Here is a 12,721-nt window from a genome sequence, read left to right on the forward strand (position 1 = left end):
TCCAGGCCTTTGACCATTTTGGTTGCCCTCCTCTGGAGACGTTCCAGTTTGTCAGTGTCCTACTTGAACTGTGGTGCCCAGAACTGGACACAGTACTCCAGGTGAGGTCTGACCAGAGCAGAATACAGTGGCACTATTACTTCCCTTGATCTAGATGCTATACTCCTATTGATGCAGCCCAGAATTGCATTGGCTTTTTTAGCTGCCAGTCGCCTTTGACTGGACTTAACCGTCCAGGGGTCCTTTACCTTTACCTTTACCATGTGTGTGTGTGTGTGTGTGTGTGTGTATTTCGAGAAGTAGAAATCTGAACACAAAGAAGTTGTTGAGCTTCTCCTTTTTTTTAATAACTCCCCAAAAGGCACTTCCTGGTTCTGTTGGCAAAAAACCCGATATTTTTGAAATCCCTCCCCCCCCCCCCAATTCCACCACTTGAATCCTGGACAATCCAAAAATATCTGGTTGTATGTCAACCCTATAATACTGCAATCATCATCTTCCGATTCATCCATGGGCTGGGAAGATGAAATTGCACGTAAGATGGAGAAGGATGACTTGAAGGCAGGGTGTGTGTGATAGGACCATGAGGAGGAGATGCTTTCAGGCAGCGGGAAAAGATGTTTGGATGTTTGGGTGGTCAAACCATTGAAGGCTAATGGATCCATATTAACCAGTTGCGTTGGCATAAACAGAATCTTTGCCAAAGACGGCAGCTGCCAGACAACCTTTGAATCAGAATTTATTTTCCCACGCAATCTGCCGCGGAGACACAGCTGCTGAACTGATCCACACATAGCTTTGCCTCCCTCCCCTTTTAAATATGGGAATATATAAGATTAGGGACATAGGAATATATAAGATTAGGGACATAGGAAGAATAAGGTACTTATTCTGCAACTGCAGAATAAGTACCTTATTTACTTGAGTCTAAGGCGCCATCGAATCTAATGCATGCCTCAGTTTTCAGAACCTTGAAACCAAAAAAGTATTTGCTGGCGAACGCAAATGTGGCATCGAATCTAATGCGTGCCTTAATTTACGCATTGTAATTTGGCCCCCCCAAAAGGTGTGCATTACATTTGAGTAAATACAGTATTTTTAGGGCTTGTAAAAGTGCCAGTTTTGCAGATACGGTGTACAACAATAAGGACTAGAAGAAACTTGGTACGTTCAAAATGTTCATGACAGTCACTCAGCAAGATGAGAAGGCAGCAGATACAGTGCTTAAACAAGCCGCTTCATGTAAGATAAGAGTCTCAAGGTCCAAAACAAAACATCCTGGCAAGGCTGGCTCAACACAACTCTCTGTGAAGGGTATCCTGGAATTTTGGTGCAGCCACCAAAAAGTCCCCGTCGCTTTATGCTGCCCTGGACAGGGGAGTAGAGATCCATTTTAGGGAGAGGAAGTTGTGCAATGTGAGTGACTGGAGGGCGGGAACGACTTTGGTACCAGTTTGTGAGTCTACTTGATTTTTGTGCATTTCCCTTCCCATCATGCACCAGGTGGTGAAGAACAACCTGAGCCCCCGATGGCAACCTTTCCGTGTCTCCCTGCAGTCCCTGTGCAGCTGCGATCCGGGGAAAAGCATCCGGGTGAGCTTCCTCTGGAGCGCGGGAACTTCAGGAGAGTCAAAGGGGTGGGGGTTAGGGCAGGGGGGTCAAGGACCTACGGGGAAACAGGGGCACATTGGGACCCAGGCACCCAGGGTAAAAATAATGTTATTTTTATTTTTATTATATTTATATATAGGGTTGTAATAGGGGTGGCATATTTCAAAAAGTAAAATTCCTGACACCCGTTGAGCTTTTTTGGGGAAACCATGCATTCGGGTTTTCCCTGGCATTTTACCAATTCCTCCTTGATGCCAGTTTTATGCCCGAAAACCAGGACTTGTCAGGAGTTTTCCTGATTTATGGCAAGCCTAGGCTGTAAGGTGGCATGGCGTTGTATACCACCCTGGGATATTTTGATGAAGTGAAGCATATAAATTTAATAAATAATAATAAGTTATAATAATAATAAATAATGGCTGGACTCTCTCTGTGTGTGCATGTTTCTGTGTGTAGCAGTCACGATTTCAGGTGTTGGGACAGGTATAAATAAAACTCTTCTTCTTCTTCTTCTTCTTCTTCTTCTTCTTCTTCTTCTTCTTCTTCTTCTTCTTCTCCCCCCCCATCTTAAGCACACTTCCCCAGGGGATTAGAACCCATTGAACTTAAGTCCATATGCTTAGGAACGTTTGCGTAAACTTGGCTGAGCAAAGAGCATTCAATTAAAATTAAATTAACATGTTCGCATTCCGTCAGTACAGTGGTACCTCGGGTTAAGAACTTAATTCCTTCCGGAGGTCCGTTCTTAACCTGAAACTGTTCTTAACCTGAAGCACCACTTTAGCTAATGGGGCCTCCCACTGCCGCCACACGATTTATGTTCTCATCCTGAAGCAAAGTTCTTAACCCGAGGTACTATTTCTGGGTTAGCGGAGTCTGTAACCTTAAGCGTATGTAACCTGAAGCGTCTGTAACCCGAGGTACCACTGTATTGTGGAAACCTTTTCTTCTGGGATTAGAAGCCACAGGCAATTGGAACAGACAGTTTCAATCATTCTGGGTCTCACATCCGGATTTCCCACAATACTGATGGGACTTGAACTTGTTTGTTGTATTTTATTTTTTGTGGGGGGGGCAGACAAACCCCAGGAGCAGGTATCCCCAGGGCGCCTGGTTCCCATTCCCAGCCTCTCACCTGCTTTCTCCTCCTCTCCTCCTAGTGCATCATCTACGACCACGACTCCAGCGGAAAGCACGACTACATCGGCGAGTTCAGCACCACTTTCCAGGAAATGCTTCAGGCTTCCTCAGGGGATGAGGTAGTTTGAACGGTCAGCCGGGAATGATGCCCTGGGGGGTGGGGCGGCGAGGAAAGCGGAGAAGAGCGAGGACAGGCCTCGCGTGAAAACAGAACTCGGTGACGGCCCCTTAGTTATGGGAGGGGCGTGTCCTGTGCGAGAGGGAGGCCACGCCCACTTTGGGGCACGCCCACTGCTGATATGCGGCAGGTGAGCTGTGGCTGAATGGGGTCCCCCATCCCAAGAAGGCCAGCCAACTGTGGGTTTAAGCCTTGAAGTCTAACATGTGGGATGTGAAACACAAGAGCAGTCAATTACAACATTCATGTTTAGACATGGGGAGGGATGTTTGTCCAGCCAGCAGGTAAACTTCCTGGGACAGACTTCCTCCACATGTGACTAGAGGTGGGTGTGGCCTCACCTGTGCAGGTACTGACAAAAGCACAGGGCAGGGCAGCCATCTCTCTCTCTTTCACCACATGCTTTGAAGAAGCAACATCTGCTAAGCTAAAGAAAGGAGAAAGGGACTATCTTCTTATAAGATAGAATCCAAATGTATATTACTTCACTAAGTTTAAGTCCGCCTTCTGAGATCTGATGTGAACAGAATGTAAGTAAACTCTTTTTATACTTATGTAAAGGACTGTGTCATTTCTTCTATTTTAAGAGGGAATAAAGGGGAAATTACCAGAGTGATTATTATAGAGGCTTAAGCAAGCCTGAGCAAACGCTGCCGTTGCAAACCTAAAATAAAGGGGAATGTTTTACTCTGCTGATACTGGGAACTTATTAACACAAGTTGGATAAGGATATAATCAGTCAATATATCCTCTCTTGCATCCCTGAACATTCCCACATAACACCTGTACTGGCGAATGCCGGAATCCAGGAATCTTTGACCGCAGGAATCTTCCCAGTCCTTTTCTCCTTGCCCCCAATAATCCTGGAAAGTGTGTGTTTTTTTGGCAAGAATGACGCAAAGGCACGCAACAGAGGTTGATCAAAACCGTGGTTTGGAGGAGAGAGACTGGTTGGCGTGTAGGTGCGCAAACATCTGCCTTCTGTACGGCTGGGATATTACTGTGCAAAGGCCAGAGTCGTGGTGGTTGCTCCGCCCCTTTCATTCTGGCCCCGCCCCCTCTGGCCCTGGCCCCGCCCACCTCTGGCAAGTGCCTCTGCCGTTCTTGGGCAGAGAAGTTTCCCCGCTCTGGCCCAGCTGCCCAGTTTTGGACTGCGCCGGAACCATCTGTTCCCTCCTTTGGCACAATGGGTCAATGCGTCTGGCTGTTAACCAGAAGGCTGGCGGTTCGAACCCACCTGGGAACGACTGTGGGCAGGATTCCTGCATTATTGTACATTATTCTACATTTGATTGGGAGCTGCCCAGAGTGGCTGGGGAGACTCAGCCAGATGGGTGGGGTATAAATAATAAATTGTTGTTGTTGTTGTTGTTGTTTGTTGTTGTTGTTATATTCTGCCTGCTTTGCCAGCTCGAGGAGCAAAGCGGTGGCCTCTGTGAGCCCCTGGACGGATCCAGCAAAGCTCTCCTTTGACTCTGGTTTCCCCAGCCACTCTGGGCGGCTTCCAACAAAGTGTTAAAATACAGTAGTCTGTTAAACATTAAAAGCTTCCCTAAAGAGGCCTGCCTTCAGATGTCACGCGGTGCTCAGACAACCCTGTCTCCTTCTCTCCCGGCAGGTGAAATGGGAATGTATTAACCATAAATATCAAGAAAAGAAAAAGCACTACAAGAACTCCGGGTATATCGTCCTCGCTCAGTGCAAGGTAAGTCAGCAGTCCGGAGGTCGTCATGATTGTGTCGCACAGACAATCCAGTGAATTGTTGTTGGCGTCTGTCTGTTGCGAGAGACAATGGAGTGCGCCTCTGGGGGTGAAGTCAAGCTGCTGTGTTGCAACACCAAAGTGACCTCCTTGGGGTGCAAGCCTGGGCAGTGTGGCTGGAGGTCCTGGGCTGCCCAGATGACAGGACCCCCCTCTCAGCCTGGCTGATGTGGTCCAATGGAAAGCAGAGCAAGATGTTTGGTACCAGCTTGGCTGCAGGAGTTGCCGGAAGGAGGCGTACAAAGCGCCATCCAACCGTCTTAGGGACTCCATTCCGGATCTGAGTAGGGTTTACTCCTTAGCCTTTTCATCCATAGATATCCCACAAGACAGTGGAGGTTTCAGATCAGAGTTTTCCTTCTCCTAGATAGGCTCCCTTTCCAGGTGGGCGGCCGCCATCTGCCCCTCACTTCCCTCTACAAGACATGTAGAAACCACCTTTTTAAAAAATAAAATAAAATTATTTAATCGTTTTTTCAATACAAACAACAACCACAAAAAACACATACAACAAAAACCACAAGAACACTAATAACACAATTTAACATAGAAACCACCTTCTTGACCATGGGTAGGCAAACTAAGGCCCGGGGGCTGGATCCGGCCCAATCGCCTTCTCAGTCTGGCCACGGACGGTCTGGGAATCAGCGTGTTTTTACATGAGTAGAATGTGTCCTTTTATTTAAAATGCCTCTCTGGGTTATTTGTGGGGCATAGAAATTTGTTCATTTCCCCTCCCAAAATATAGTCTGGCCCCCCACAAGGTCTGAGGGACAGTGGACCGGCCCCCTGCTGAAAAAGTTTGCTGACCCTTGTTCTTGACCTTCGGACCCACTCTTGGTCGCCTCCACTCAACCAATTTTTGCATGCAGAGGATGTGGTCTAGGGAATATTGAGCATTCGAAAACAACTCCCCCCCCCAAAAAAACCAGGCAATTGCCTTTGAAGTTCTTAAGCTGGGAGGCGCTTAATTAGTGCAAAGCGATTAAAGCCTTTGGTGATGCTCTTGAGAACCTGAGTGATTGCAAACCTTGCCCTCTTCCTAAAACTGTTTTCAGGAATAGATCAGTCAAGTTGCCGGTTATTGTTTGGGTGGGCGGCTGCTGGAGCCTCAATGCAGAACCGGGGATTGCTTCACCCGGCAGGGCAAAGGAACTGGACCTTTGGGGTTCCATCACTCCCATCTAAACGATATATTTTTCAGAAGATGCTTGAAAGAAAGCAAGGATAGTTTCTGCAAAACTTCTACTGGCAGGGAGTTCCACAGGGCAGGATCTGCCATACTGAGTCCCTAGGGAAGACTGACCAAACCTCAGGGGTATGAGTGGGGAGCCACCAGAAATGGAGGGAATTTGAATATGGCTGACAGTATTCCTTTCCCCCCTTTCCCCTTTGCAGATGGAGAAAGTTCACACCTTCCTGGATTACATCATGGGTGGTTTACAAATTTCCTTCACGGTAAGAAAAAGAGAATTATGAATTTGGTAATATTATTGTTTATGAAAAGTATTTTTTCCCCTTTTGTCTTTTTGTTGTTGTTTGCATTTTGGAAACATGTACAGTGGTACCTCAGGTTACATACGCTTTAGGTTATAGACTTCGCTAACCCAGAAATAGTGCTTCAGGTTAAGAACTTTGCTTCAGGGTGAGAACAGAAAATGCGCAGTGGCAGCGGGAGGCCCCATTAGCTAAAGTGGTGCTTCAGGTTAAGAACAGTTTCAGGTTAAGTACGGACCTCCGGAACGAATTAAGTACTTAACCTGAGATACCACTGTATATAAATGTGTTTATAGTGTTAAAAAAATGGGGGGGGGGGAGAGAAAAGAAAAGGAAAAAGAGAATTAGTGGGCAAAAGACCTCAGGAGGGCCAAGAGGGGGTGAACAACTCAGGGAAGATCTACCTTGGTGTAAGGCGCGTTCCTTCACAAGTTACCTTCAATGAGTGTGCATTGTGTGTATCTTCGTGCACAATGTTCACCAGAGCGCAGGATCTGTGTGTCCATTTACACCGCAGCCGAGCTGCATAAATCGACAATGTTGCACTTCTCTTTGTACTTCTCTGGATTTTGGGGTGCTGTTCTCTGATCAAGTAACGTGAGGGGAAGCGCAGGTTAGGGAGCGGCCGTCTCAAACCTCCCCCGGCGAGCTCGTTGGCAAAACGGGGGTGCGACCCCGGATTTTGTCAAGAGGACACCGTAACCCCGGTGCCCCCCACTCTACTTTCTCGCTCGCCCAGGTGGCCATCGACTTCACAGCCTCCAACGGAGACCCGCGGAGCGAACACTCCCTGCACTTCATCAACCCCAAGGAGCCCAACGAATACCTGAAGACCTTGTCTTCCGTGGGCGAGATCTGCCAGGACTATGACAGGTACCGTTTGCACTCTGCACGCGTGCAGGAAGGCATGCCGCTCGTTCCTCGGTGACCCAGATTTTTCTCTTCCAGCGACAAGCAGTTCCCGGCGTTTGGCTTCGGCGCACGGATTCCTCCAGACTTTGAGGTAAACCCCGGGGGATTCTGGGATCAGATTAGACGGGGCTGGCGGTGAGTCATCCATCCTCTTCTGTTCTCCCTCGGCGACCTTTTCCTCCTCCTTTGTCTTTTCCTAGGTGTCTCACGATTTCGCCATCAACTTTGAGCCGGACAACCCGGAATGTGAAAGTACGAAGCTCAGATGCATTTAGGAAAGGCGGATGATTTATAGCCTTTCTCAACAGGGGGATATTTTAGGGCAGAGGTTGAGATTGAAAACCTGGGGCTTTTGAGGGATCGGGGTGTGGGAAGGAATGGATTGACACTGGAGAGGAAGAAAGCTCTAGAGGCCTTAAGAAATAAAACAGGGGTGTTCCCAGGTCCTTTGTGGGGAGTCTTTTAAACATAGCACGTGTACAGAGCCTCTGTTGCAAAGACTTGGGCGAGGATAGGCCATCGTTTTCCAACCTGATGCCCGCCCATGATCTGACTCGGTTGCCCCAGCCACTGTGGGCTGCTTCCAACATATATAAAAAAACATAATTAAACATTAAAAGAAACTTCCCTCTACAGAGCTGCCTTCAGATGTCTTCTAAAGGTTGCATAGTTACATATCTCCTTGGCTCGGGGGTCAGATAACTGCCTATAATTTTCTCCAGTGAAAATAGGGACGTCATAAGGAAAAGCGGGACATTCTGGGATCAGATCAGAAACTGGGACGGCTTCTGTAAATCCAGACTGTCCTTGGAAAATAGGGACACTTGGAGGGTCTGGGACCTGCGCCAAATGCATAATGCGCCTGGTGCCTAGTTAATTTTGAACACTGTTTGGCCACTATGAGAAAAGGATTCTGGACTAGGTGATCCAGCAGGCTGTTCTCACATTCGTGGTATAGAAGCATTTCTGTCACCTGAGCTCCTTAATTTCCTGTCCATTCGTCCCCCACAGGGATCGCTGGCGTGATTGAGGCCTACAAACGCTGCCTGCCCCAGATCCAGCTCTATGGCCCAACCAACGTCGCCCCCATCATCAACAAGGTGGCAGCTCCTGCAGCTGAGGAGGAGAAAACAGGGCTGCCAACGGTACGTGAAGATGCGCCGGGGGGCATTGGGGCAGGAATATTTGGATGCGGGCGGCGCTGTGGTCTAAACCACTGAGCCTCTTGGGCTTGCCAATCAGAAGGTCGGCAGTTCGAATCCCTGTGACGGGGTGAGCTCCTGTTGCTCTGTCCCAGCTCCTGCCAACCTAGCAGTTCGAAAGCATGCCAGTGGAAGTAGATAAATAGATACCTCTGAGGCAGGAAGGTAAACGGCGTTTCTGTGCGCTCTGGTTTCCGTCACAGTGTCCCATTGTGCCGGAGGCGGTTTAGTCCTGCTGGCCACACAACCTGGAAAGCTGTCTGTGGACAAACGCCGGCTCCCTCGGCCTGAAAGCGAGATGAGCGCCACAACCCCATAGACACCTTGGACTGGACTTAACCGTCCAGGGGTCCTTTACCTTTACAGTGGTACCTCAGGTTACAGACGCTTCAGGTTACATATTCTGCTAACCCAGAAATAGTACCTCGGGTTAAGAACTTTGCTTCAGGATGAGAACAGAAATGGCGCAGCGGTGGTATGGTGGCAGCGGAAGGCCCCATTAGCTAAAGTGGTACCTCAGGTTAAGAACACTTTCAGGTTAAGAACGGACCTCCGGAACGAATTAAGTTCTTAACCTGAGGTACCACTGTATTTGGAGCAGAGGGAAGGAGCCCAGGGGAGGCTCTGGATGAGTTTGGGCCTGGGTCCAACCCCGTCACCTCTCTCTCTCCGCAGAAGTACCGTGTGCTGCTGATTCTGACAGACGGCGTGGTGAGCGACATGCCTGAGGCGTGTGACGCCGTGGTCCGGGCCTCCCGCCTTCCCCTCTCCATCATCATCGTGGGCATTGGCAACGCCGACTTCTCCGACATGCGAGAGCTCAATGGGGACCGCGGGATGCTGGAGTCCGACGAGGGCCGGGCCGTCCGCGACATTGTCCAGTTTGTGCCACTCCGTGAATTCAAGAAGGTGAGGGAGCCTCCCTGGAGACTTCAGGACGCAGATATAAAAAGAGGTCCTTCTTTGCGTGGTTAGACTATGGAACTAGCTGCCAAAAGAGGCAGTGACAGCCACCAACCTAGATAGCTTTTTTTATATATATAATATTTTTTATTAATTTTAACATATACATTATAAAATGTACCACAAAACTTATCACTTATACAATCTTTTTAGACTTCCATCAGCACCTCTGATGATCCACCGTTTTAACCACTTCTTATGCATTTCACAGCGGGTGGCGCTGTGGGTTAAACCACAGAGCTAGGGCTTGCTGATCAGAAGGTCGGTGGTTCGAATCCCTGTGACAGGGTGAGCTCCCGTTGCTCGGTCCCTGCTCCTGCCAACCTAGCAGTTCGAAAGCACGTCAAAGTGCAAGTAGATAAATAGGTACCGCTCTGGCGGGAAGGTAAACGGTGTTTCCGTGTGCTGCTCTGGTTCGCCAGAAGCGGCTTAGTCATGCTGGCCACGTGACCCGGAAGCTGTACACCAGCTCCCTCGGCCAGTAAAGCGAGATGAGCACTGCAACCCCAGAGTTGTTCGCGACTGGACTTATCTGTCAGGGTCCCTTACCTTTACCTGCCTGCCAGGGCCCAGTGGGAGTGTCTCTCGCAGAGTTCTCTGTAGCAAACTTGCAGGAAAACTCTGTGAGCTTCAGCCCCTGTCGTGTGCCCTATCTAGCAAGGCACAGGTTGTTGGTTTGACTGCATTTTTAAATATATTTTTTCCTTGTCTAGGCTCCACCCAACGCTCTGGCCAAGTGTGTTCTGGCTGAGGTCCCCAAACAGGTGGTGGAATACTATGGCAGCAAAGGCATCGCCCCGGCAACACAGAGGTCCTCTTCCCCTCTGCCCCAGTGAGACCCACGCGCACCTTTTCCCCCATGGGCATGGTCTGTCCAGCACCTTAATGTGAGTTTCCCGAAAGGGGGTGTGCGGGGGCAGGAAGCAGATGGAGATAAGGGAGACATGGGAAAGATGGAGATTGATGGGAGAGTGGGAGGGTGTTGACAGGAGGAAGAAGACGACGGAAGCTTTGATCCACAGATGGGCTGAGAGATGAGATTCAGTGAAATGACAAAATGGGCCCAAGCACTTGAATTTCAACAAGCGGGGTGGTGGTGGTGGTGGATGGGTCCTGGGTTCAAATCCCCCCCCCCTATAGCCAGGAACACTACCTCGCAGGCTTGCAGTGAGTGGAGAATGAGGCAGCAACTACACAAGCTCATTTATTTTATTTATTACATTTACATTTATATTATAAGGGACGCGGGTGGCGCTGTGGTCTAAACCGCAGAGCCTAGGGTTTGCTGATCAGAAGGTCGGCGGTTCGAATCCCCGCGACGGGGTGAGCTCCCGTTGCTCGGTCCCTGCTCCTGCCAACCTAGCAGTTCAAAAGCACATCAAAGTGCAAGTAGATACATAGATACCACTCTGGCGGGAAGGTAAACGGCGTTTCTGTGCGCTGCCCTGGTTCGCCAGAAGCGGCTTGGTCCTGCTGGCCACATGACCCGGAAGCTGTACACCAGCTCCCTCGGCCAGTAAAGCGAGATGAGTGCCGCAACCCCAGAGTCGGCCGCGACTGGACCTAACGGTCAGGGGTCCCTTTGCCTTTACCTTTAGGATCTTTTCCAAGGATCTCGAGGTCATGTACATGGTTTTCCTCCTCCGCATTTCAGCCCCACAACAACCCTGTCAGGCTAAAGAGACGGTGACTGGCCCAAGGCCACACCCAGTGAGCGTTGTGGCCATAGCTGTCAACTTTTCCCTTTTCTTGCGAGGAATCCTATTCGGAATAAGGGAATTTCCCTTAAAAAAGGGGAAACGTTGACAGCTATGATTGTGGCTGAGTGGAGATTTGAACCCGTTACTCGATCCGTTACACCGCGCCGGCTCTCCTTTGAGGAAGGGTGGGAGATCAGCCTGACCAATCAAAACCAGAGGGTCTTTGGGGAGGCGGTGACAAAATGGCAGGTATGTCCCAAGATGGCTGCCTTTGAATTGGGGACCGCTATCAGTTGGCGGACGACTGGAACGCCAGACGGGAGGCGAGTTCTAGAGATGGGTGGGCTGTTTCGTCATCCCCTGTTTCTACTTGCATACATGATGCCTCTGATGCAAACAACGGGCCATCCTGCGGCAATCATGGCCGCTGGTGGAAGTGGGGCAGCGTATTTTCCCACAATGCCTCAGAACGAAGCGCTGGGGAGGGGGCGCAAAATGGTGTCCGCAGGCAGGAGGGCACCCATGGAAAAGGGGGCCTACTGTATGTCCCCTCCAGCTGAAGACTCCCTGAAACCTGGACCTGCCCCCTGGAGGGGGTAGCTATAACGTGGGCCCCCTTTTTTGAGACATGCGCGCAGACATGCGCTCACCTGGGCTGACAGATTCTCTCCTTTCTTCCCCTCCTCTCTTTCTCTGCGCAGGTGCCTGTTTCTCTTTCCCCACACCTTTGTCTTCCAGCCCTCGGTCCTGTAGGCGCCCTCCCACCCTCCCCTCTGCCTCTTCTGGTGGGGAAGAGAGAGAAAGAGAGAAAGAGAGAGAGAGAGCGCGCACTTCGCCTCGCCTTGGGCCTCCACCCACGACTCAGGACGGCAGCGGGAACTGCATTCCATCCAGACGTTCCCAGCTGTTCCCCATCTTCCTCCCACCCCCTCACAGATCCTCACCCCAGATAAGCCTGCGACTGTGACTCCCATCTCCTTTAATAAACCAGCTCTCTTGAACACAGCTTTGTTGTTGTTTAGTCGTTTAGTCATGTCCGACTCTTCGTGACCCCCTGGACCAGAGCACGCCAGGCACTTATGTCTTCCACTGCCTCCCGCAGTTTGGTCAAACTCATGCTGGTAGCTTCGAGAACACTGTCCAACCATCTCGTCCTCCGTCGTCCCCTTCTCCTTGTGCCCTCCATCTTTCCCAACATCAGGATCTCTTCCAGGGAGTCTTCTCTGCTCATGAGGTGGCCAAAGTATTGGAGCCTCAGCTTCACTAGCTTGTCTCCCCCCCAAAAACTGGGCTCTCTTCTTTCCCCCTCCTTCTTCTCTCCTCCTCTAATCTCTCGCGAAAGTCTAGAAAAACGGGAGACGGTCGGCGCCTGTTTTCGCAGCGGTGAACATTCATATTTTTTTTATTGATTAGAATCATTCGTCGGCTTTCTTTCCTTCTTGCAAAGAGTGAACTCAAAGGCAGTTACAGCCAGCAGCTCTCCTTCAGTGGAGATCTTTAAACAGGTCAGGGATTCCTTAGCCGTGATTCCTGCATTGTGACAGGTTCAGCTAATAATAATAATAATATTTATACCCCCGCCCATCTGGCTTGGGTTTCCCCAGCCACTCCAGGCGGCTCTCAACAGAACACTAGAAACAGAATAAAACTTCAAACATTAGATGACCCTCGAGGGTCCCTGATTCTGCAAAATAATGCATGCAACATAAAACGAAAACAGAGTGAAATTTAATTTAGTGGAGAGATTATTGATATT

The 12,721-nt window shown here is 49.7% G+C and overlaps 1 protein-coding gene across 1 annotated transcript in view; it reads left to right on the forward strand.

Annotated features, from left to right (window-relative positions):
* The window catches only part of CPNE6 (copine 6), a 30,147-nt gene extending 18,177 nt beyond the window's left edge, over positions 1-11,970 (forward strand). The window contains exons 7-17 of the mRNA XM_080979767.1: positions 1,504-1,593; positions 2,772-2,870; positions 4,548-4,634; positions 6,090-6,149; positions 6,928-7,061; positions 7,137-7,191; positions 7,301-7,352; positions 8,112-8,245; positions 8,978-9,211; positions 9,979-10,152; positions 11,667-11,970. Coding sequence (XP_080835893.1) covers positions 1,504-1,593; positions 2,772-2,870; positions 4,548-4,634; positions 6,090-6,149; positions 6,928-7,061; positions 7,137-7,191; positions 7,301-7,352; positions 8,112-8,245; positions 8,978-9,211; positions 9,979-10,101 — 1,068 coding nt within the window. The 3' untranslated portion in view covers positions 10,102-10,152; positions 11,667-11,970. The remainder of the gene's footprint in view (positions 1-1,503; positions 1,594-2,771; positions 2,871-4,547; positions 4,635-6,089; positions 6,150-6,927; positions 7,062-7,136; positions 7,192-7,300; positions 7,353-8,111; positions 8,246-8,977; positions 9,212-9,978; positions 10,153-11,666) is intronic.
* The last annotated feature ends 751 nt before the right edge of the window (positions 11,971-12,721 follow it).

This window comes from Podarcis pityusensis (assembly GCF_964106645.2).
Source record: "Podarcis pityusensis genome assembly, chromosome: 13".
In the NCBI taxonomy this organism is placed as follows: Eukaryota; Metazoa; Chordata; class Lepidosauria; order Squamata; family Lacertidae; genus Podarcis; species Podarcis pityusensis.